Source organism: Lampetra planeri, chromosome 11 (genome assembly GCF_965212315.1).
Source record: "Lampetra planeri chromosome 11, kcLamPlan1.2.h2, whole genome shotgun sequence".
In the NCBI taxonomy this organism is placed as follows: Eukaryota; Metazoa; Chordata; class Hyperoartia; order Petromyzontiformes; family Petromyzontidae; genus Lampetra; species Lampetra planeri.
Genome location: NC_136117.1, coordinates 1,003,276 through 1,027,946, shown reverse-complemented (window position 1 = coordinate 1,027,946; position 24,671 = coordinate 1,003,276). Strand labels below are relative to the sequence as shown.

Here is a 24,671-nt window from a genome sequence, read left to right as displayed (position 1 = left end):
TCTTTAGCCACGTGTGTGTACACACACTCACCACGCGTACACACACTCACCACGTGTACACACACCTCGCGTACACACACTCACCACACGTACGTCTTGAGATCATTGACAATATCCTCCCGTGTAGTTCTGGGCTGATTCCTCACCGTTATCATGATCATTGCAACTCCACGAGGTGAGATCTTGCATGGAGCCCCAGGCCGAGAGAAATTGACGGTTATTTTGTGTTTCTTCCATTTGCGAATAATCGCACCAACTGTTTTCACCTTCTCACCAAACTGCTTGGCGATGGTCTTGTAGCCCATTACAGCCTTGTGTAGGTCTAAAATCTTGTCCCTGACATCCTTGGAGAGCTCTTTGGTCTTGGCCATGGTGGAGAGTTTGGAATCTGATTGATTGATTGCTTCTGTGAACATACAGGTAACAAGCTGAGATTAGGAGCACTCCCTTTAAGAGTGTGCTCCTAATCTCAACTTGTTACCTGTATAAAAGACACCTGGGAGCCAGAAATTTTTCTGATTGAGAGGGGGTCAAATACTTATTTCCCTCATTAAAATGCAAATCAATTTATAACATTTTTGACATGCGTTTTTCTGGATTTTGTTGTTGTTTTTCTGTCTCTCACTGTTCAAATAAACATACCATTAAAATTATAGACTGATAATTTCTTTGTCAGTGCGCAAATGTACAAAATCAGCAGGGGATCAAATACTGTTTTCCCTCTGTATATGGACCTTGCCTGATAAAATAAAATAGTATTAATTACAGGCATGGGATTGGAATATTTTCAACATATAGATGTTAATTTCAACTCTTTTTCCCTGTTCAAGTGGAATTCAATTATGTGACGTTAGGCTTTTTATCATTAAAGTTAGTATTTTGCCCCAAAAATAGTTTGGCCAATTTTCAATGCTTGTTTGAAAGAGATAATGATATGTCTCTGTTTGTTTCATAAATTTGACCATCATGATTGGTACATTTGACTTAACATTTGTCCGTCTTATTGTACTTTCAATGTGTAAAGACGATGACATTACTTGCTTTTACTTTCAGATGATTTTATGGAATTGGACTTGATGAATGAAGATGAAGTTAATATGAGGTCATACTTTCCTCAAAGCTGGGGATGGAATAAATACAAAATTCCTGCAAGCGGGTAAGGCTCGCCTTGCCTCAAAACGTAGGTCGAGGAGTTACAATGAGTAATACATATGTAGAGGAGTATTGGATGACGTGATGTCATGAGCGCCATGAGGTGTGATGACGTGACGTCATGAGCACCATGAGGTGTAATGACGTCATTTCATGAGCACCATAAGGAGATATCGAGAAGAACGAGGGCAGGTCTGAGAAAGGAAGAGGAGCCGCCCAGGGGGACTTAAGGGGGACCTCATAACAAAAGCGGGGTCATTGTGGGAGCCAGGACCGAGACTGGCTGAAGGAGGTCTTTTCCGCTCGTGACCGGACAGTGTTGGCTGAACCCCCGTCTAGGTTCGACGAGTGGGAGAGCCGGAGAGATAGCCTAGGGCAGGGCTCGAAGAATCTGTGAGAGCCGGCTAAGAGTTAGAGGGGTTGCTCTCCTCGGTCAGGCGGTGTTGGCTGAAGCCCTGTCCTGACTCGAGTGAGAGAACCCAAGGGGATAGCCAAGGCTAGAGATAAGAGTAGAGCCTGGGGTCCACACGAAGGACCCAGTGTAGCAGACACCTACCTCTGGTGTAAGTGTACTTTCCCAGTCATAATAAACTGCCGTAAGCCCCTACAAGAAGTTATTTCTTCACGTCCATCGTCACCACACAACACATGTAGTGACATTGGGGATGTCACTGTGTGGTGCCGGCCCTGGAGGGCCATGGCAGGCGATGTACTTACGTCGCAGACAGCATCGTGTGTGTTGCTGAGAGAGACTGGCTCTAGCAGAGCACGGTGTGTGATGCACTGTCATCACGTACACCCCGTAGGTGGGTGTAGTACCAGCCCTAGCAGGGCTTGGTGAGCACTGGGATAGCGAGGGCACCACGCATGGCGTGCAGTGTGGGCTCCAACAGGAGGAAGCGGGAGAGTGTCATCTCAGGGACAGCGTTGCACCGAGACATGGCACTCTGGTTGACCCCGTAGGCACGTGATCCCAAGTGGCCATAGAGAGGCCCTCAAGTGGTGGGGGGGGGGGGCTAGGGGGTGATCACGTGTCCGTGGATAGCTCTCGATAGGGATTAAGAGAGAGCTGGAACGCTCGCGAAGGTGGGCGGGGCTGAGGGTGGAGCCGGCCCTGACCCGGGAGGATATAAGTTGGATCCCTGGGAGGGACCGGGGTCGCTTGGTTCTGCAAACTGGAAGCTCCACGTTCTACATCTGAAGAGCACCAACACGTGGCCTGGGACCCGAGTAGGGGTCAGGTCCGTCGTAGCCATAACTGCTGTATGGTAGTGTAGTTAGCTGGTTGGTCACCACCCTGGGCTGTATCTGGCAAAGGGGCAGTTACCCCTTTTGTATATACTTGTTATGTAATAAATGTGTTATCACTGAAGAATAACGTCTGCGACTCAATTGGTCTTACTACACATATAATGGAAAATATTGACCCAGTTGAATTGGAATGAAACGAGAAAGCATTCATTTGTTGTGGATAATGTTCAGTTTAAATTGTATTGGTTCCTGTGAAGATATGATATATATTTAAGAGGCTGTCTCAGGTGACGTGGTTATTGGAGGGTCTTAACGACACAATTTGGCCAGATCATTATTTTGCCTTACTCAAAATTAAAATGTGAATCAAATAACTTGAACACCATCTTAATGAGTGCTGAATGAATCCAAATTTCGAATATAAAATGACCCAAATTACCTCTGTAATCAAGACGTTATACAGACTGTGGAAATAACTTATTCACTGAAATTGTGTATTTTCTCTTTAGAAGACATCCTCAGATTAGATTACAATTACCAGATACCATAACTACGTGGAACATGCAGGCCGTAAGCATCTCTAAAACTCGAGGTACGTTTATTCCTTTGTGTATTCATTCATATTATGTTGTGACAAATTGAGCCACATGAGCAGTTCAGCTGCTCATGTGACTTCTTAGGCTCAGCTTAACAAAATCAAGTTAAGCATGGCTTTGAGCCAGCTCATTTGAGCTAGAGCTAAGCCTTAGCAGACCCGTGGCATTAGCGTTTCATTGTCTGACAGACTTTTTCCCTAGTGCCGGATTTGCTCTCCATGAGTGGTTGCTGTCTTGACTGATGAACTGTAGCAGGTGGATGGGCATAACCATGGCATGGTTGGGGGTGCAGTCCTGATGTGGAAAGATATTGGGCATGGCGACGCATGTGGCTCATTGACATGGCCCAGCGGTAGCGCATTTACCACATGTAGTGGTTTGTGGTCCCAATCTGGCAGGCCAGGGGTGATTTAATCATGCATTACATGCTGTTTGCTTCACTAAAGACGTTGAGATCCCGTAACCACATTATAAAATGAGTAGACCATTGTGTGGTGGCATCATGGTTTAAATTTATTGAGTACAACAAATTACACTGCAACTTACTCAATTGGGATTGCACGTGGAAATAATCTCCCTCTACTAGCAGACTAATGCCACACAGGGATAACTTCCCTTGTAAAAGTTTGAGGTTTAAGGCTCAGAGGTAAATGTAAAGCACTTAAAAACACTCCACATAAAGGGCGCTCAATAAACCACAAATACTTATTTTAATGGGCATGGTATAACATTCAAACATATTTCTGACAGCTTGTTTCGGGGTTATCTGTACTGTGGGTGCTTCTGTGTTTTGTAGGAGTGTGTCTGGCGGACCCATTATTACTGGTTTCTACCAAAGATTTCTTCATCAAACTTCACTTGCCCTACTCGGTGAAACGAGGCGAGCAAACGGAAATACGGGTCATTCTATATAACTACATGGAAGAATCCTTAACGGTCAGCACTACCCACACATACACAATATATATTTTAAAAAAAATGTATTTCCACTTAATGCGAGCCCGGTACGAAGCACAAATCACAGTGCAAGAACGGGGGAACATAAATCCCGCCAGCAAAAGCCCAAGATCGTTGCAGCAGGGTTTGGTGAAGAGGGGAGATCAGGCTCACGGTCCCACCTAAGTGGGGAGCCTCTACCAGAGAAGTGAAAGTTTTCTGGGGGTGAGAAGATAACAGACATAAAAGGGAAGAAGGGGGTGAAAGAGAGTGGGTGTGGGGGTGGAGACGCTGGGTGGGAAAAGGGAAAGGCGTGCTGCACAACACCACAAGTTAAATAATTTACACGTGACCTGTGAGCTTGTAAACTTACGTTCCTCTGAGCTATAATATGCTCCTGCCAGTTTCCAGAAAGTGGGGGGGGGGGGGTCAGTCCCACGAGAACACCCATCCCCTCCACCAAACCTTGCATATGCCTCATTTAGGCTCCGTAAAAATGGCAACCATCTGCTTTAAACTCCCACTCTCTGGTTTTAAGCGTGTCACTTAAGTGGTATGCAATTGTATCCATCAGGGGAGTTAATATTATTTCAAATTGGAAAAAATTGCCTTCCTAGCCGTAACGTTGATGATTTGTAATAAGGCATGCTGATGTTTCGACAGAACGCCAAGTTTCAGGCCCCACAGAGTGGTTTTGACTGAAGAGGAGATATTGGTGCCACAGATCTTATTGAACACGTTCATAATGTCCCAGTAAAGTTTAATTGTGTCTGAGCATAGCCACAAGGTGTGGAAATACGATTGGACCACGAATTTTGCTCTTTTTTCGTTGGTCATGTAAGCATCATTCATACATTTAAACTGGATACGCCTCATCGGTAATGCTCTTGGGTCAATTTTAGGTTGCCAGATTTGGGTCCACTTGTGTTGTTGGGGAATAACGTAAGGCATTAGCATGCTACAAAGTTTCCTAGTAATTGGTCTGGTAAGTGCACTCTAACCATCGTTTAGACAATAAGGCTCTGCTAGCCTATATTTAGTTTTTGGTATATCCAACCAATCTTTGATTGGGTACAACGAATCATTTAGGTTCTTGCCTGGGGCTTTTGTGATGGCGTCTCTAATCTGGAAATTTATAAAAAAAAGTGCGACCGTGGAATATTGTACTTGCCCTGCAACTGATTAAAAGATAACACACTACCCTCCCTGGACAGGAGATCTCCAACTCTTCTGAATTCTTCCAAAATAGCCCACGTAATCTCTTTACCCCCCACTTTCAGGGTTGGGTTTTCCCACAGTGGGGATCTTCTATGGAGAGGAACATGAAAAGAGATGCACCTATCTCGACATATCCCCAGCATCACGATGACTGCCAACACCGGCTTAATCCCTTTAGGCCTGTCTCTTGCCAAAGCTAGGGAAAAGCCAGAAAGGAGCATGGGCTTATAGATTCCTCTTCCGACCATTTACCAGTCTTGGCTTTTGTAGGGTCGAGCCAGCGTTTTATGCTTTGCAGAGCTATTGCCCTATTATATTTCAGAAAATCAAGGAGATCCAAGCTGCCTTCCTTTGCAGCACAAGTTTGCGATTCCAGATGAAAGATGAGATTTGGGAATGTAGTGCTTTGAAAAAGGCATTGGAATGCTGGGAGGAACCATCCGCAAGTAAAAAAGGAGTTTAAGGAGAATCAGCATCTTAATTAGATGCATCCTATTATAAAGCGAGATGTAGAAATCTGCCCACGTGGACAGGGAAGAACCAATCTCCTGGAGCAAGGGGGGAAAAGCAGCACCCAGGAGGAAGGAATCAACGCCGAGGTACTTTATGTGAGCTGGCGACCACTTGAAGGGCACCAATCCCTCTGGGGGCTTGGGGACACAGTGATACGCGCAGCAACTCCAATTTAGTAACAATTAAATTGTATCCTGAAACACCTCTGTATTCCTTCACTAAGGCTAAGGCCAGAATGCCAGGTTAAGTTTGTTTTCTACTGTGCTGTACCATACTCCCGAGATCTGCTGACTCATCCTGATGCTGTCTGCAAATGGCTCCATGGTCAAAGTTAAAATTAGTGGATAAAGAGGGCAGTCTTGCCTTGTACCCCTACTCAGGCCAAAGTTGGGAGATGCTAAACCGTTTACAACTACAGAATCATAGAGTCTACACATGTCAATAAACGGGGGAGAGTCGCTGAACTTGTCCATTGCCCAGAACAGAAAGGCTCATTCAACCCTATGGAATGTCTTTTTCCCATCCAGAATAAGGGCATAGGTGATCATGTTGTCCATCGAGGTGATCTCCACCAGATTGATCAGAGTCCTAATATTGTCAGCCGAATATCTGTTCCTAATAAATCCCATCTGGGCTTTGCCGAAAATCGGGAACTTTATCCAAGAGAGGAGAAAAGGCAAATATAAAAGAAAAAACGTTTAAAGGAGACACGCCGTCTGGGTGCCGTCAATGCAGACGCAGACCAAGCCTATTCTGTGCCTCATGCTGGTGGGCTTCTGCCTCCTGATCACCAGCTCAGGTTTCCCTCCATTCCCTTTCGGGCCCTGCAGAATCTCCTGCACCTCCTTGTTTCCCATCACCTCGCCCCGAGTCAGGAAGTCAAGTATTCTCCCTCTGACGTGGAGTCACAGCTTCGCTGGGTAGAGCAGCTGGGAGCATATCCCAGCTCTCCCCACCAAGTCCCTGTGCAGAGGCAGAATAAGGTTAAGTAGGGCATGATAAAGACACGATTACCCTCAAGTGACGTGCCGTTCCCTCTTGCTATCCTCGCTCCCTTCAATTCCTCAGTGGCGCCGTGGTGGGTCGTGAACAGGATCAGCAGGGGGTGATGTCTCGAGTTGTTGGTCTCCAAATTTCTTCTGGCTCTCTTTCCAACTCGGTAGCCTTTAACAATCCACTGCAGCTTAACAGGCTGTGTGTCCAAAGATTCCGGGATTCGTAGTGATTTCGGTAGATGTTTCAGAACATAGATAATGGCTCCCTGGTAAGAGTTGTCCTCAATTCTCTCCGGAAGGTAATGAGTTGACACTCCCATCCCTTGGCGTCCAATTACACTGGTCTACAATTTTTAGATGTCATCTGCTTCAGAGATTAAATGTGTTGTTTATTATTGTGCTGAATTATAATATGACAATTAATACAAACGATTGTCTACTGTTCCCAAGATATTATGTTTTTATATTTTACGTCTATGTATATTGTGTAGATAGTAAAGTTTTACTCATAATTGTAAACCTAGGTCTTTGCATGTGTTTATGGTTGCTTTACATGATAACATGTCACCTGTCCTGTTCATGTAATACTTAAAAAATTAGCAAAAGGGTTATATAAATAAAATGTATTATGAAACAAAAGGCAAAACTATAATGTATATATAAGTACATAGTTCAGTCCTTATTCAGTGTCTACTCGGTGCTTCTTGGCTTGTCTCTTGTATCATTCAATGGAGCATCTCTTGTCATTGTCCAGCAATAGTCTACAAGCATTGATGGGCTCCATTTGCGCTGATAGCATTTTTCAATTGTTGCAATGTCCTGGTGAAATCGCTTGCCATGCTCGTCGCTCACTGCTCTGCAGTTCAGTGGGAAAAATCTCGATAAGAGTGCAAACATTTTATATTTAGTTACATGTTGCAACCAAGGCTTTTGTATACCTTGAGGTTTTCTAGCAAATCCCTGTAGTTGTCTGCCTTGTTTTTTCCGAGAAAATTTGTTGCCACTAACTGGAAGGCTTTCCATGCCGTCTTTTCCTTGCCACGCAGTTCACTGTCAAATCCATCATCTCTAAGAAGTTCACGAATCTGACGACTAACAAATACATTTTCCTTTATCTTAGCTTCACTTAACATTGAAAATTTTCCACGGAGATACTTGAAAGCTGCTTGTATTTTGTTCATGGCTTTGACAAAGTTCTTCATCAGACCCAGCTTGTTGTGTAAGGGTGGTAACAAAATCTTCCTTCATTAAACAAGTGGTGGATGCTGAACACTTTTCCTCCTAGGCTCCAATGACTGCCAGAGTGGTCAATCTATCTTGATGTAGTGGGAATCTCTCGCGCGACTATCCCATTCGCAGAGAAAACAGCAGTACTTTGTGTATCCAGTCTGCAGATCAAGCAAGAGAGCAACAATCTTCAAATCGACACAAAGCTGCCACTGATGTTGGTCATAGTTTATGCACCTCCAAAGTTGTTTCATGTTGTCATAGGTTTGATTTATATGGACTGCATGACCAACTGGAATTGATGGCAAAACATTGCCATTATGCAACAAAACAGCTTTAAGACTCATCTTCGATGAAGCAATGAACAGTCTCCACTCATCTAGATCATGAACGATGTTGAGGGCTGCCATCACACTATCGATGTTGTCGCGGGCTACAAGATCACCTTCTATGAAGAAGAATGGGACAAGATTCTTTTGACGGTCACTGAACATGGAACGCCTAAAATCACCTGCCAGGAGATTCCACTCCTGTAGTCTGGGTAGTTACAAATCCCTGACAAGGTCTTTCAGTTCCCCTTGTGTTATGAGGTGTGGTTCAGAGGAGGAGGATGGGAGAAACTCTGGGTCATGTAACCTTGATGGTTCAGGACCAGAAGTTTAATCCTCTTTCTCTTCCATTGTCTGACTCAAGTGAGACTGATTCGTTTGCATCAGGAACCAGCAATCCTTCTCTGTGAGGTACTGGGTGTATAGCTCATGGAATGTTTGGATAATGCAGTCCACTTTTTCTTCTTTGACACACCTTTCCCAACTGGAGGCGCCATGCAAAAGTAACAATTGCTGATATGATCTGTTGGCTCTCTCCAAATCATTGACACTGCAAAAGGCATATATTTCCTTTTCTGTTCAACCACTGGCGAAGATTTGTTGCACAAGTGTTGCAACATATGTGCGGGGCCCACATCTTGTTCTGATCTCCAATTTTGCAGCCAAATTAAAGGTAATAGGCTTTATATTCTTGGTTCTTTCGGTAAAGTCACGTAGAAGGGAAATAATAAAATCATAAAAATAAACATTTAAAGCTTTCGTGACTGCAGGGATTCATCTTCTTGGTTTTTTCGGTAAAGTCACGTAGAAGGGAAGTAATAAAATAATAAAAATAAAACATAATATGTTTTATTTAAACATAATAAGATAAAATTCTCACGACGTTTCGGCCACAATTCAAGCAGCCGTGTTAACATAATGCCCCAAAAGGCAGAATAATTTTATTAAAAACAAACCCCTTCGAGGCTTCTAAGACAACGAACAAGTAAACCCGTAAAAACAAAGTTTTTCACTATAAATCCTTTATATGCGTGGCGGCTAGAGTCTTCTCGTCCTCTGGCTTGAGATGGCTGCCACCTATGGGTCAGATGATTGTCTGCCAGTATTAAGCAATTGGTAATTAAATATTTAATTTGTTTTCCCTAAACAGAGCAAAATTTTGGATTTTTTTTTTCACGAAAATTAATTGTCATACACAACGAGTCTGTGTGGAACATGTCAGCTCGAATGGATCACGGGAAGTGGGTTAAAAAACGAGCGAAAGATTTGCACGGTCCTAAGCAAGCAAGTGAACTTAATATAAAGGATTTAAAAATATATTCGCCTGTGGAGGACGCGGGGATCGATCCCGCAACCTTTGGCATAGGAAGCAAGGGCGCTACCAACTGCGCTACTCCGCCACGGCTTGTGGAGGGGTTACGCTCTGGGCTCCTACACTGTGACATTTAGCCAAAGCCATGAATGAGTTGTATTTGAATAAATGTAAAATAATTTTTTTTTGCCTAAAAAGTGTAAAATTTTTGAAAAACATTTTCACGAACATTAATTGTCTCGCACAACGAGTCTGTGTGGAAAATGTCAGCTCGATTGGATCACGGGAAGTGGGTTAAAAAACGACCGAAAGATTTGCACGGTCGTAAGCAAGCAAGCACGCAAACAAGCAAGCGAACTTAATATAAAATATTTAAAAAGGATAAAAATCACGGTTGATGAGTAAATGAGGTGGTATGCTGGACTTGTAGGGTTGTTTACTATAGTAGAGGTCAGAGAGGTTTGTTCAAGTACTCCTCGCTTGGCCATGACATCACCGGAAGTCACACCCAATATCCTACATTTTCTACGTTTTTTTAAATCATAAAATACTCAATCAGGATGTCACATAGAAACCATCCACATTGCAAAAACTTTTTAGGACCTTACGGAATGAGTATTGAGACTCAGACAGGCTTTACTAAGTTAACAAGTGGATTAATTATATTTTCCTGTACTGGCAGGTTCCTGCCGAGAGGCTCGTCCTGTGTCGTGTTTGTTTTTGTGCTGTAATGTCTTATTTGTTATTAATATAAGATAGACGTACACAGTTCGTTGTGGATGCATGTGCTTTGCTTTCACACTGATATGCTTATTTGCGCAAAGTGTGTACCATGTTTTAATCAACGTATTTGTGTATCTTCATGGCATGATCTGTTAAATAATTTCTCTATTTCTTGTGCCAAATAGATTTTGACAGAAATGGATATTGTTGAGTCAATTTGCAGCACATCAAAATCTGGAGCAAAGCCCAGTCAGAAATCCACAGGTGTGTGGACATGCATTTATTTGTGACATTGGCTTCTACACATGTTCGTTAGCGTTACACAAGGTCAAGTTTTAAAATAAATACATTGATGTTTTAATTCCTAAAGGTGGTTCTGATAATTGTTCTTCAACTTACCAGTTTTAGCTTAAGCAATAACAATTGGCACATTACTAAACAGTTGTTCACTTGGCAATTTAATTTGTTTGGCTGTGTTTGGTGGTGGAGGGTCTTCACGACACAAATTGATTTAACACGTAGGCTTTCGCGACCAATATCATCCATAATAGAGGTTTTTTTGGGTTAGATCACGTATAACCTGTATTATGGACACAAATTTGGTCAATTTGTTACATGGAGTAACCGAGAAATCTATTGATTCATAATCTGATTTCCGAAAGCAGTGACCATGCTACCACTGGGCCAGGCCTCTGCCCAGTGTTATGTATCTGTGCGTATTGGCACCCACGTTGTGTTTGCTGTGTTTTTGTTGTATCACAGTGAAGGGAAAGGGTGCTATGGTGGTGTCATTTCCCATTGTGCCATTGAAGATCGGAGAGCATCATATATCTATTCGATCCCGTGTGTATGGCCGCACTTTTGGTGACGGTGTCCAAAAAATTCTGCGTGTGGCGGTAATTCACACAACACAAATTACTTCCTCAAATATATCAGTGAACATTTCTCTAACTATGTGTGGATCACACTCTTGCAATCCGCTGAACAGCATAACACTCGTTACAGAGTTATTAGACGGTGACATACTGACAGAAGACATATGACAGCAGACTTGCAATTCCGAGGTTGCCGGTTTGGTTCAATCTCCCGGCGTGGCAGATGAAACAATGGTGCAACTTTATGAACCACGGCCTCTAATCTCCTTCCTTCCAACCTCCGTGGGTGCACCACAGCAAGTTTATTAGCAGATCGCGGGTGGAAAGGTAAAGCATGGGGGACCATGGGGAGTGCAAAGGTGGGGAGGGGTAAGAAAGGTTGAACGAGGGGGGATGGCTTTGGGGGTGGGCTGTGGGTCATGAGGGCCCTTTGTCGTACTATGTAGCCAACTTTGCAGTAGTTTGTGATATATTTGTTGAGGAGTAGCCTGGTGAAATCATGGGGTAGTGGGATGACGTCATGTGACGGGGATTGTAGAGGGGTACTTAAGGGGGACCCCGTCACGTGATTGTGGGAGCCCGGGCTGTGTTGCGGCTGAGGCCAAGTCTCTCCCGCTCGTGACCGGATGGAGTTGGCTGAACCCCCTTCCGGGTTCGACGAGTGGGAGAGCTGTCGAGGTAACCGAGGGTAAGGCTCGAGAAAGTTCGTGAGAGCCGGCTAGGGAGAAGAGGGGTGCTGCTCTCACTCGGTCTGGCGGTGATGGCTGAACCTCCGTCCCGACTCGAGTGAGAGAGAGCCCAAGGGAATAGCCAAGGCTAGGGGCAAGCGTAGAGCCGAGGTCTAAGGGAAGGTGTGAGTTAGAGTGATTATTAACAGTGTTAATAAACCGGCGTAAGCCCTTACATGGAACTCCGAGTCCACGTGGTTCTACACCTCAACACAGTTGTGGTAGTTTGCGGTAAATTTGCAATAGTTTGTGGTAGCTTGCAGTACATTTACAGTCCTGTAGTTTGTGGGAACTAGTTGGACAGGCAACATGCAGCCACAGCTTCCTGCCTTCCTGTTGAAAATTTGGCTTCAGCAGTCTCTTTACACAGCAGCAGCTGAGCAATTACACAGGCACGACCTGCGTAATGCATGCCCTCTTCCACCTATTGACTGAGCATTTCGATGGCTAGGGGTGGCGCATTGGTAACACTTGTGGTTCAGAAGGAAGGGTTTACGCTTAAGTTTCTGAATGGCACCTCTCTGTGCAAAGTTTGCATGTCCTTCCCCTGTTTTGCATGGATTTCCTGGGCTTCTCCTGTGTCTTCCCCTAGCTGCAAAAAACATACACTGTAACTGAAAAAAATATCTGCAGGTTACTCAAATAGGAGTGCACACAGCATAAAAACGACCCTTGCTTAGGAACATTTGGCAGGACCTTCCTGAAAAAAGAGAGTTTGAGACTCCTCAGGGTTTCCTGGGTAAACAAGCAAAACAAAAAAATAATAAGATTAATTACACTTACATTTCACCAGAAATGAATGTTATTTTTTTCTAATTTGTATTCTGTTTAGCCGGAAGGTGTAAGAGATATCCGGTCTGAATCAAGGATTGTTCACGTTGGTAAGTATAGATCACGACATTTACACTTAATATGAGATAACACTGTATGCCATATACGTTTGTCAAAGTAGATGTTTAAAATTATTGTAAATTAAAATACATGAAGAGTATCCCAAAATGTTTTACAGGATTTTTTTTTCTATTAATGCCTAAACATTTTAAAGACAAGTGCAGTTCTCTGCAGGAATGATTCATAACAGTAATTTCGTACATTTGATATACGCCTCATTCTTATAGCGCAGGGCCATTATGAAGTGCTGTGTTTCACAGGCACAGTCTGCAGTCGTTTCACAGTTGGGGTTTTTACAAAGGAGATCCGTGGTGCATGAGCACGGCAGTGACAAAACAAAGACAAAAAACATAAATATTGCAGAGAACGAAAACAGGGTCTTTAAAGAATATTACACAAGTAACAAGCGAGGTATTTAATAGCCTTAGACGAAACATGCAATAAAAACAGTGAAAACATGTGGGAACCAGAGGTGCCTGAAAAAAAGTTAGGCACAGTTTCAAAGTATGGTCTTTGTTTTGGTCTAACAGGGAAATGAAGAGGGTAAGAGAAGGGAGGGGACAAAGCTGTTGATGACCGGCAAGGGTATTCCGAAAATCTACCGAAATTTTAGCAGATGCATTTTTTTTTATAAGGAGGCACTTCTCAGGGATATGGGACAGAGTTAGAGGAACGAAGTGGTACTTAAGAAATCGGTGGCTTTGTTTAAGAGGAAGTGTAGGTTGAAGACAGCTCAGTGATGATCTATCCAGATATGCGGGGGACAGAAAACAGATCTTCCTTTCCCTGGTAACAGACTCTAGCTCTTCCTGGAGAATCCCCAGGCGTTCCCAGGCCAGCTGAGCCACATAGTCCCACCTGTGTGTCTTGGGCCAGCCTCGGGGTCTTCATCCAGTGGGACATGCCCAGTAGAGTTTCAGGGGGAGTCTATGATGAGGCATCCTTACAAGGAGCCCGAACCACCTCAACTGGCTCCTCTCGATCCGGAGGAGCAGGGGCTCAACTTTGAGGTTCTTCGGGATTACCGAGCTCCTCACCTGATCATGGAGAGTGAGCCCGGCAACCCTCTCATTCTCTCGGTCATTACACAAATCTCATGATCATAGGTGAGGGTTGGAATGTAGATCGACCTGTAAATCGAGAGCATTGTTCAAGAACTCAGCTCCTGCTTATCTCTCACGGAACAGGAAAGTGCCCGCAACACTGCGGACGCCACACCGATCTGCCAACCAATCTGTCGATCCCGAGGTACTTAAACTCCTCCACTGAGGGCAGCCGTTCCTGATCCCCTGGAGAGAACAATCTACCATCTCCCGGGAGTGAACCATGAACTCAGATTTCGAGGTGCTGATCTTCAACCCAGCCGCTTCACACTCAGCATCAAACCGTCCAAGTGCACGCTGGAGATCAGACTGATGAGGCAAAGAGGTCAACGTAATCTGCAAAAAGCAGTGATGCCACCTTTCTGCATATCTCTGCTGCGCCTTGATATCCTGTCCATGAAAATCACAAAAAGGAGTGGAGACAAGTCGCACCCTTGGCGGAGTCCAACACCCACAGTGAACGACTTTTATTTAACACCAATAATACGGACACAGCTCTCATTCAAAAGCGGCATCAGTACATCGTACTCCTGCATCACCTCCCACGACATTGCACGGAACATGGTCATATGCCTTCTCCAAGTCTACAAAACAGAGGTAGACTGGAGAAGCATATTCCCATGACCCCTCAAATATCTGTGAGAGAGAAAAGAGCTGGTCCATTGTTCCACGACCATGACAGAATCCACATTGTTCCTCCTGAATCTGAGGCTCGACCACCGGGCGAAACCTCCTTTCCAGCACTCTGGCATAGGCTTTACCTGGGATGCTGAGGAGTGTGATTCCTCTGTAGTTGGAGCACACCCTCTGGTCCACTTTTAAAAAAAATGTGAACCACGACCAAACTTTGCAGTCCAGAGGTACTGTACCCACCTTCCATGCAACATTGAAGAGGCATGTTAACCTCAAAGGACCTCGATCATCGCAGCGACTTCAGCAACCGTGATGCATCCGACTAGGGCTGCCTCCTGAAACGAGGGCATGTCCACCAGGTTGAGGAGCTCCTCAAAGTGTCCCTAGCACATGTCAACTATCTCCATAGTTGAGGTCAATGTTACGCCACCCTTACTGAAAACAGCCTGGGCCATGTCTCGTCGACATCCTTAAACATTTTTGATCATCTTTGAACATCTTTGAGGCTGCCTGATAGTCCCTGTCCATGGCTTCTCCAAACTCTTCCCACACCTGAGCTTTTGCTTCAGCGACTACTGCAGCTGCCGCCCTCTTGGCAAGCCTGTACCTCTCAATCGAGTCGGGAGAACTATTTCTGAGCATAGCTCAGAACGCCTCTTTAAACTTGACAGCTTCCCTCACCACTGGTGTCCACTAGCGGTTCCTAGGGTTGCCTTCAGGTCACAGCTTTTCGCAGCTGCATCTACCATCAAGTTCACGAACATCGTCCACGACCTCCCCTGGAGTGCAAGTGCTGAACACCCTGGAGTACAGGATAAGTTTTCCCGGTTTTTTGGAAGTGGAAATATTTCTGCATTTAGGGTGTTCAGCCAGACGTTCCGAGAAAACCAGCACTATTCGTTTCGGCCTTCCACATCTATCTGGTTGGTGCCCCACTTGTCGGATACAACTTACAACCATATTGTGAGCAGTTGACAGCTCTGCCCCTCTCTTCACCCAAGTGTCCAGAACATACGGCCTTAGGTCTGATGATACAACTATAAAGTCAATCATTGACCTCCGGCCCAAGGTGCTCTGGTACCAAGTACACTTATGCAAGTGGGAGCTCGACGTGCTTCATCCACTGTTCAACACCATGGCTGCTCCATTGTATGCCCCACCTGTGTAGTTCTGTATGCCTGTGTACGTGCTCAACGAGTGTTTACACGGGCGTGTACGCATCCGTAATGTACGGGGAATTACTTGTTGATAGCGCGGAGCTTGGACAACGCTACCTCGAGTTGCTGCTCTGGGCAGCAGAGCCGCTGATTGGAGTCCACCCGAATCCTGGCCCCCTCATCACCACCATCGGTACAGCATGGGCTGATATAATAGGGCTTCGACATGCACCATCTCTTCATCACCTGCACCTGGAACCCACGCTCCTGAGGACGCTGTCTGGCCTCGGGCTTCTTTGAGGTCAACGTCAGAGACTGCATCGGCACCGTGGCTGCAGAGGGGGTAGGGGCCGCCGTTCACAGGTCAACCTTCAACCAGCCATCTCCTCTAATCCCTCCACGCCTCGCCTCTACGGATCTTCACATCCACCTTCACACATCCGCCTACTCAACTCACGCTTCATTACCAACAAATCAGCCCTGATTCACGATACCTTATCGAACCACCACATTGACCTTTTGCTCATTACTGAGACCTGGTGCAGACAAGACTCCCCGCCAGCCTTCTCTCAGAAAGTTGTGCCCCCGGGATACAAGGTTCTTCATAAACTTCGTGCAACTAACCAGCGGGGTGGTGGCTTAGTGGTCGTTTACAATGCACACTTGAAAATTAAAGAGCTCTATCTACCGATGGCTCCCGCCACCTTCACGGTCCAGTCCGTATCCCTCACTACTAACAACGAGTGCTTTTCCATAATTTTCATCTATCGCCCTTTTGATGGCAGCATCAATACCTTCTTAAACGAGCTTTCGGAATTCCTTTACCTCATTCCTAACCCATCTCACAGGCTCGTGCTAACCGGTGACTTTAATTGCCCCGGCAATACCCCAGCCTCCATCAATAGTCACCTTGAGTCAACCATGGCCTGCCATAACCTGGTCATCACAAACTCAGGCCCCACCAGAGCTTCCTCAAACAATGTTGAGAGCATGCTCTACCTGGTTCTGGAACCTGACCAGCATCGACGCATCATTGCACTGGGAGTTTTCCAAACTGGTTACTTCGACCACCGCCTCATACTTTTTTCCCTCCAAATTCCCAAGCCAATCACCATAAAATTCACCCGCAAACTGCCGTAATTTCAAGGATATCGAGTTTTCTGCTTTACACCACCTCCTCGCAAATTCGCCTTCAATGTTAACCCCATCATCGGATCCAGCCGTCTGCGCTCTCCGAATAGAAGCTGACATGAGGGTGGCGCTGGACATACTGGCTCCATTAAAATCACGAACCGCTAGGCAGTCTTTCCATGACACTCACTGGCTTTCACGAGACGCCATCATTGCTAAGCGAACCAGGAGGCGCCTTGAAAGTATAGCATCCCGCAGTGGTCTCCCTGCTGATCGACTTGCCTGCAGGAAAACTAACAAACTTATCCTTGCCTCACATTCCTCCTACATTGAAGAACACATCAAAACAGCAACCGGAAAACTGCGCCTTCTATGGAAAACCCTCAAAGATCTTCTACATCCTGGTAGCACCATGGTCCCTCACCTTAGCGACCCCCTGGCCTCACTGAAACTTGCCACCTCTTTTAATACTTACTTCACCAAGAAGCTGATCACTATCGCAAACTCCTGCACATCTACCCACACATCATAAGCATTCACCCAGACACCTTTTTAACTATGCTCAAGCCGGTGTCTACAAACGACGTTTGATCTTTAATTCAATCACTTCAATTAAAGTAATCTCCACTCGACGTGCTCCAAGGTTCCTTGTTCAAGCAATGTGCTCCGGAACTCACCATCATGATCAGGAACATCGCAAATGCCTCATTCTCTATGGGGTGTTTTCTGTCTAACTTCAAATCTAGCTTGGTTTATCCCTTGTTAAAGAAACCAAGTCTCGACCTAGATGACCCATCTAGTTATCATCCCATCACTAATCTCTCGAACCTCTCTAAACTCCTTGAACGACTCGCCGTCGCCCAGCTAAAACCACACATCATCTCCTCCGCAAACTACTGCTGCTTCCAGTCAGCTTACCATCAAAACTACTCCACAGAAACAGCACTCACTAGAGTGCTCGATGACATTTGAACGATTATTGATTCTGGCTCCATTGTTGCACTTGTAAGTCTGGACATTTCGTCAGCCTTCGACACCATCAACCACTCGCTCCTTACTTCCCCCCTTGAAATCCAACTTCGGTATATGTGGCTCAGCACTCAAGTGGATAGTTTTGTACCTTTCTGACCGGCAATCTTCAGTCAGGGTGGGCACGTCCACTTTCGCCTGAATCAAAAGCATTATGCAGGGTTCCCCAGGGCTCTGTCCTAGGTCCCCTGCTCTTCACAGCCTACACCTCCCCGATCGGCCGGCTCATCACAAGCTTCGGTGTTAAGCACCACTCATTCGCGGATGACACTATTCTATTCACCGCCATCGATTCTAGCAATGCATCTGGATTCGAGAGGGTCTCGGAATTTACCACCGCCTTGCAACAGTGGTTCACTGCACACAGCCTAACACCTTAAACCGAAAAAGTAATTGGCCATCATGTTAGGTACGAAGCAACGTCTCAACTCATCAGCACTCCCAACACACATACACATCTTTGGTTACAGCATCAGGTTCACCGATCACTTCAGATACCTCAGTCTCATCCTAGATTCAACTTTATCCTTCGACCGTCAAACCAATCAAATCATCAGTTCATGTAACTTTCACCTGAAGGCTCTCAGACACCTACGTCCTCTCATCTCCACTGAAATTGCCAACACATTGGCATGTTGCATAGTTGGGTTTCGCCTTGACTATTGCAACTCCGTCCTAGTTCGGACCTCCACTGGCAACCTACAAAAACTTAAAAGACTACAAAACAACCTAGCACGCGTCGTCATTGGCCACACTCATCCCCGTCTCGACTCACTTGCCTGTCTCCGTGCCCTCAACTGGCTACCCATCACCAGCAGGGTCATATACAAGATCACCTGCCTCTGCCATTATGCCTTTACATCTGCCTGCCCGCCGTACCTTTCTTCATTATTGACGACTTGCAGCTCAGCACACGGCAGATGCCTGCGAAGTGCGACTCACGGCCTCCTCTTGATACCAAGATCCAGGATGGTCATGTCTATGCGCCGCTTCTCGGTGGCAGCCCTAACAGTCTGGAATGCTATCCCTTTGCACATTCGCAGCATCACCTCAATCGCCTCCTTCAAGAGACACTTAAAAACTCACCTCCTTCGGAGTGGGCAAGTAGGAACTTAGTTGGACAGCGCATTCGTGCACGACAGACAAATATGCACGACAGACCAGACAAATAATCCCTGGTAGGCAGTGTGGAACCTGTTGTTCCTACCTATAAAAACTCACCTCTATAACCATGCTTTCGAGCGACTCTGAGCTTGGCTCCATGCCTCTGAGTTGCGGCCGTTACTATTATTATTAGCATCCTTGTGTTCGATCATGGTGTTTATTCTTGACATTCCGTGACTAGCACAGAATTCCAATAACATCTCACCGTTTGTGTTGAGATCACGGGGGGTGGGGGCATTCTTCCCAATCACGCCTCTCCGTGTATCCCCATCGTTTCCCACATAAGCATTGAAGTTGCCCAGTAAGTCTATGGAGTCGGTTGGCGGCACTCTGTCGAGCACTGAACCCACCGTTTCCAAGAAGGCCAAATACTTCTGAGACCCGAAGTCTCATTGAGGTGACTTTCTCATCCACTGTGACAAACTTTAGCTGAACAGCACCCAGCCAGGGGCATGTAAGTATCCCCACACCAGCCCGGGACCTCTCACCAGGGGTTACTCCAAAATAGGAGAGAGACCACCCCCAATCAAAAAGTTTGGTTCCAGTGCCAATGCTGTGTCTGGAGATGAGACTAATTATATCGAGTCGGTATCTTTCCACCTCCTCCACCAGCTCTGGCTCTTTCCCCTCTAGTGATGTTACATTCCACGCCCCAATAGCTAGTGTCCATCGCCAAGGTCCAGTCCGTCTGAGACCATCCCTCTCCCTGCCATACGGGCATCACACCCGCCCCTCACCCTTTGTCCTGCGGATGGGTGGCCCATAGGAGGGCAGAGAAGTAGTTGTACATCCATTTGATTGCACAATCCGAAAAATGTAGGCATTTTAGCCTTTGTAAAATTACACCGAGATCCAGTGTCAAAGACTGTAAAACTAGTCACGGAATAGGATGAGGCAATAATGACAATATAAAAAATTGTTGGGGCTAAAGTCAAGAGTATTGAGTACTGCACGTGTTGTACTATTTTTCTCAAAACCCAGATTGCTTCGGATGGAAGAGGGCATATTCTGGGATGTAATTTACTTAAGATTTTCTCAAATAACTTAATGCAAGAGGGAGAGGATTTAGATAGTGGTAATTGTTAGGGCCGTCTGTAGTGCCACTTTTATGATGAGCAGCACACAAGAGCAGTTTTCCATTGAGGAGGGATGGATGCCTCTAGAATAGAAAGGTGAAATATATGGGTTATTGGTTTGCATTTAGGTTCTTTATGAATTTCCAGAAAAGTTTGGGATCATCTTTTGAATTTAAGAGGGTATCCTAAAAATTACACTATTTGGGCTGGCAAGGTGCAGTGGTTCCTCAGGACTCTGTAGTTTGTCCAGTTTAAGTCAAAATCTGTTTGGTTAGAGAGTTTACAAGTTCGGTTTCTGAAGCGGATGAGCTGGGCAATTAATTGGTTGAACCAAGAGGCTGTATTCCTCCTTAATAAACATGGCTACCAGGGCATATTGGTCAACTATAAAAAGGAAGGTATTTTGGAAGACCACGCCATAGGTACAGATAAGGTATATCAAAAGGTTAGAGGTTCATATTTCGATTCAGTCATTTTCGAGAGAGATTATTGCATGAGTGAAAATATCTGCAACCTCAACCTGTCCGGTGTTTGTGAGGATTGCTTTTCACACTGTGATCTGTAATTTGCAGAAGAGCGAGAGACATTCTTTATAAAAAATGAAATCAGTCCGGACGTCGTGCCCAACTCGGATGTTTTAACATTCATTAGTGTTAAAGGTGAGTAGAAAGGGACACGATACAAATCCAAAAATCATGAGTGTTGCAGTGAAGGATACTACCCACATAGAACATTCTCCCATGCACACTTTCCATAACGCCAAAATTCTCTCTGCTGCAGCTCATGAAATGTTGTTTCTAGGTGTGGTTTGCTAAAATAAATCAACATAATTTAGAACATTTGGTATCTGTGCCATTTTTATGGCGCATGGCTATTATAAAGGTGCAATTTTTCACAAGCACACCTTGCAATACTTTCACAGTAGGTGGCGATGCTGCTGTGTAATCTAAAAAGAGTAATTTTCAACGTCATTTTTATAATTTGGCAAATTTTCACAATGATACTGGCACATAATGGCCTACTTTTTTTGAATGTCAGATAATCTTAACGTTTACTTGGAAGTGGACAAAGGATACAGGTAATACACCTGTAATTTTAACCAGGTCGGTCTGCCATTTTCGAACCACAAATTTCTACAACAAGCGACGAACGCACTGTCACTGAACAATGGCGGAGCCAGGGTTTTCAGGTAGGGGTCAACCCTTCCAGCAATTTAAAATGATAGGCGTTGTTAGTAAGTAACGACTTGTCCTTTGCTTTTTATTCGACGCATGTGCGGCAATGGCGCAGCCATCGATCGAGGGTCGATTTCGAACCGTGTGTGATCGGCATCGCGCTCGCTGAAGGTATGCCTTCAGCGAAGTCGTGTACTGCATATGCAACTGCACACAATTCTATGAGTCACTTATAAATGCTTTGCCGTTACTTAATGCCAATTATGGACTCTTGTCCTATCATCTCATAGAGTCCTTGGCACGTAATAATATGCTACATAGTGGCAGTAGGGGTCGCAAAATACCGATTTATTACTAATAAACCCCAATGATCCGATCGAAATTAGGGATTTAAATCGGATCATTATGGAGGGCACGTACCATTCCCCCTCTGGTTTCGCCAGTGCCACTGAACCATGTCACTGCCCTCATGGGCAGCCCCGAGAGCATTCATTGGAGGCAGTACAAAAAACACATTCCTGCGGAGGGAGCTGGTAGTAACGTTGGGTTGCTCAGTCAATGGCCAGGGTCAACGGCGGCGTGGTGTATTCCGCAAATATGCCCGATTGTACAGGGCGGGCACAATCCGCTGTGAGTTGGTTAAACGTTGAGTTTTATAAGGGCGCCACGGGGTGACCAGCCCCTCCCCACCCAGCCCCACCCCTCCCACCCCCCACCCAGCCCCACCCCACCCTCCCCTGCCCACCCAGCCCCACCCTCCCCACCCAGCCCCTCCCCACCCTCCCCTCCCCACCCAGCCCCTCCCTCCCCACCCAGCCCCTCCCCACCATCCCCTCTCCACCCACCCCCACCCCTCCCATTTTTGAATGCACGATGGACGGACAGAATAATCCCCTGTGGGCTGGTGTAACCAGGAAGTTATTACAAGTATTAATTTGCTATAAACTGAAGATGTTGTCTGAAATGTTGTTTCTCCGAATGTTAATTCCAATGGTGCTACCAGCAGCATTGAGATAAATAATGTTCCTCTTGTAGAGCAGTGCATCAGCCCGTGTTAGAGAAGGCCTGTGGAAAGTGACATTGATAACTTCATCCAAGATCCCTTCAAGTGTCTTGTTATTAGAGCTGTTCCAATTATATTTGTGCATTACCGGTAACCAAATAGAAAAAACCCCGTAAAAGACTGATTACCAGATTGCCACATGTTTAGACATGTTCAGAGCTATAAACACTGCCTGTTTACCTTCTTACCTGAGAAACGAAGGGACCGGTCATAGTGGTTTTGTTAACACACTGGACGCAATTTAGTGTGGAAGAATATATCAGAACAGATGTTGATTGCTCGGTAAGTGGTGGAAGCCACAACAGAGTAAGTTCCAGCTGACTAGCGCTGCAACGCTGAAAGCGCAATTTGTGATGGATTATTTTGCTGTCAGTACTTCCAGTCTCAGTAAATTTATAGAGCAGGTGGCACGACCTAAAACGTAATGTGTGAGAAGCGGTTTGAGATAGCCAGGCATGAGTGTTCAGGTCGTGACACTCGTTAGTACTCGGGGCCCTTCCGGAGAAGCTAATGATGTTTCCAGTAGAGCCAATTCTGTAGCCCCAGCCCTAGAAATTCCGGTCTCAAATGCACATGCTACATATATTTGGTGCACTGGCAGCCAGGAGAGAGATCTTAAGATGATTTCTATCAGCAATTGACTGGGTGTTTACCTAATGACTGTAGCCAGGTTGTTCTGGACTGGCCTACCGAGCAACTTTGCCTGAATTGTAAAATTTATGTTGATGTACACTGGCTGAAGTAACTTGAATAACTGTGGGTTATTTTTTTTCTATTTTTCAGGAGATGAATTGGCAGAGACTATGGTCAACTGCCTCGATGCAAAGTCTATATCAAATCTGATTCAGATTCCAACAGGATGTGGTGAGCAGAACATGATTAAAATGGCTCCAACTACACTGACACTAATTTACTTGGACTCAGTACAGGAGTGGGAGAAAATTGGCCTCAATCGGAGAGAAGAGGCAATAACGTTCCTCAAACAAGGTGAGTGGCCTCCAAGAATGGATGACTTACAGTTCAGCAGCAAGTGTGCAGCCCAGACACCTCGTTTTTGCATTATTTCATCTCATCAAGGGCAGAACAGTGGTGCAGTGGTAATACTCGTGCCTCACAGCAAAAATCCCTGGGTTCAATTCCAAACTCATGGGTCTATCTTAAATTAGCCCTATTGGAGACTATACCATTGTTTCTAGATTTGAAGCTTTCGTGACTGCAAGGATGCATACTCTTAGTTCTTTCGGTAAAGTCACGTAGGTAAAAAATGAAAGTAAAATTAATAAAAATAAAATAATAAAATCACGACGTTTCGGAGGCAACACAAGTCTCCGTCATCAGGTGGGACTGTCACAGCCAGATTTGCTGCATCAAGTGAGGCAGGGATTCAAGATGCAAGCTCTTAAATAGAAGTTAAGGGGGAGGAGAGGGGGGGGGGTGAGCTTATCAGAGTGTGGTAGCCAATGAATGGAACGTATCGGGAGGGGGGGGGGGCTAAAAGAGAGCACGAGGTGCTCGTAGGCGTCGACGTGGACGTGTTTGTGCGCAAGTCCCTGTTGGTGCACATGATAACGTATTGGAAAGGGGGGGGCTTAAAGAGAGCACGGGGTGCACGTGTACGTGGACATGCCTGTGCACAAGCACCTGTTGGTGCACATGATAGAAAAGAACGAAAATGGCCATGTTTATACCAGTGTTGGCTGACAATAAAGAGAGTACTGTTAAACGCTGGGGATGTTAACACTCGGTAAAGTAAAATAGTGCCTGTCAGATAAAATGGTCCAAAAATGTGTAGTTAAATATTTTTTGCATGGTTAATAACATCTTTCCAATGATTACTAAGTTTTTACCCATCATCACGGTTGAAATTATGTCTCTGTATATCTGAATGGCTTCGTGTACAAACCTTTGATGGTAGCCAGAGGGTTTACAGAGCACCTTGGTCTCGGAAAAAACAATATCATGAGAGCCCACCGCGTTGTAGCAATGATCGGCAACGGCGGAAGACTCAATTTTGCCGTGTTTCAAATCTGACTTGTGCTCGCGGACACGATCAGAGACATGACGTTTCGTTTCCGCAATGTAACAGTCACCACAGCTGCAACTCAGTTTATAGACTCCAGGGTACAGAGTTGTAGCAATGATCGGCAACAGCCTGTGAAGGATGTCATTCCTGACTTACAGTATCCTGGAGTCTACAAACTGAGTTGCAGTTGTGGTGATTGCTACATTGGAGAAACGAAACGTCATGTTTCTGATCGTGTCCGCGAGCACAAGTCAGTCTTCCGCCATTGCCGATCATTGCTACAGCGCGGTGGGCTCTCATGAAATTGTCTTTTCCGAGACCAAGGTGCTCTTTCAAACCTCCTGGCTACCATCAAAGGTTTGTACACGAAG

The 24,671-nt window shown here is 45.4% G+C and overlaps 1 protein-coding gene across 2 annotated transcripts in view; it reads left to right on the top strand.

The window, feature by feature from the left end:
• Positions 1–24,671, top strand: part of LOC144721178 (complement C3) — a 239,441-nt gene that overhangs the window by 131,332 nt on the left and 83,438 nt on the right. For both annotated transcript variants that reach the window (XM_078598569.1, XM_078598568.1), the window contains exons 18-25: positions 1,054–1,156; positions 2,913–2,995; positions 3,796–3,935; positions 10,438–10,516; positions 11,015–11,148; positions 12,688–12,736; positions 20,612–20,698; positions 23,061–23,264. In XM_078598569.1, the coding sequence (XP_078454695.1) occupies positions 1,054–1,156; positions 2,913–2,995; positions 3,796–3,935; positions 10,438–10,516; positions 11,015–11,148; positions 12,688–12,736; positions 20,612–20,698; positions 23,061–23,264 (879 nt within the window). The remainder of the gene's footprint in view (positions 1–1,053; positions 1,157–2,912; positions 2,996–3,795; positions 3,936–10,437; positions 10,517–11,014; positions 11,149–12,687; positions 12,737–20,611; positions 20,699–23,060; positions 23,265–24,671) is intronic.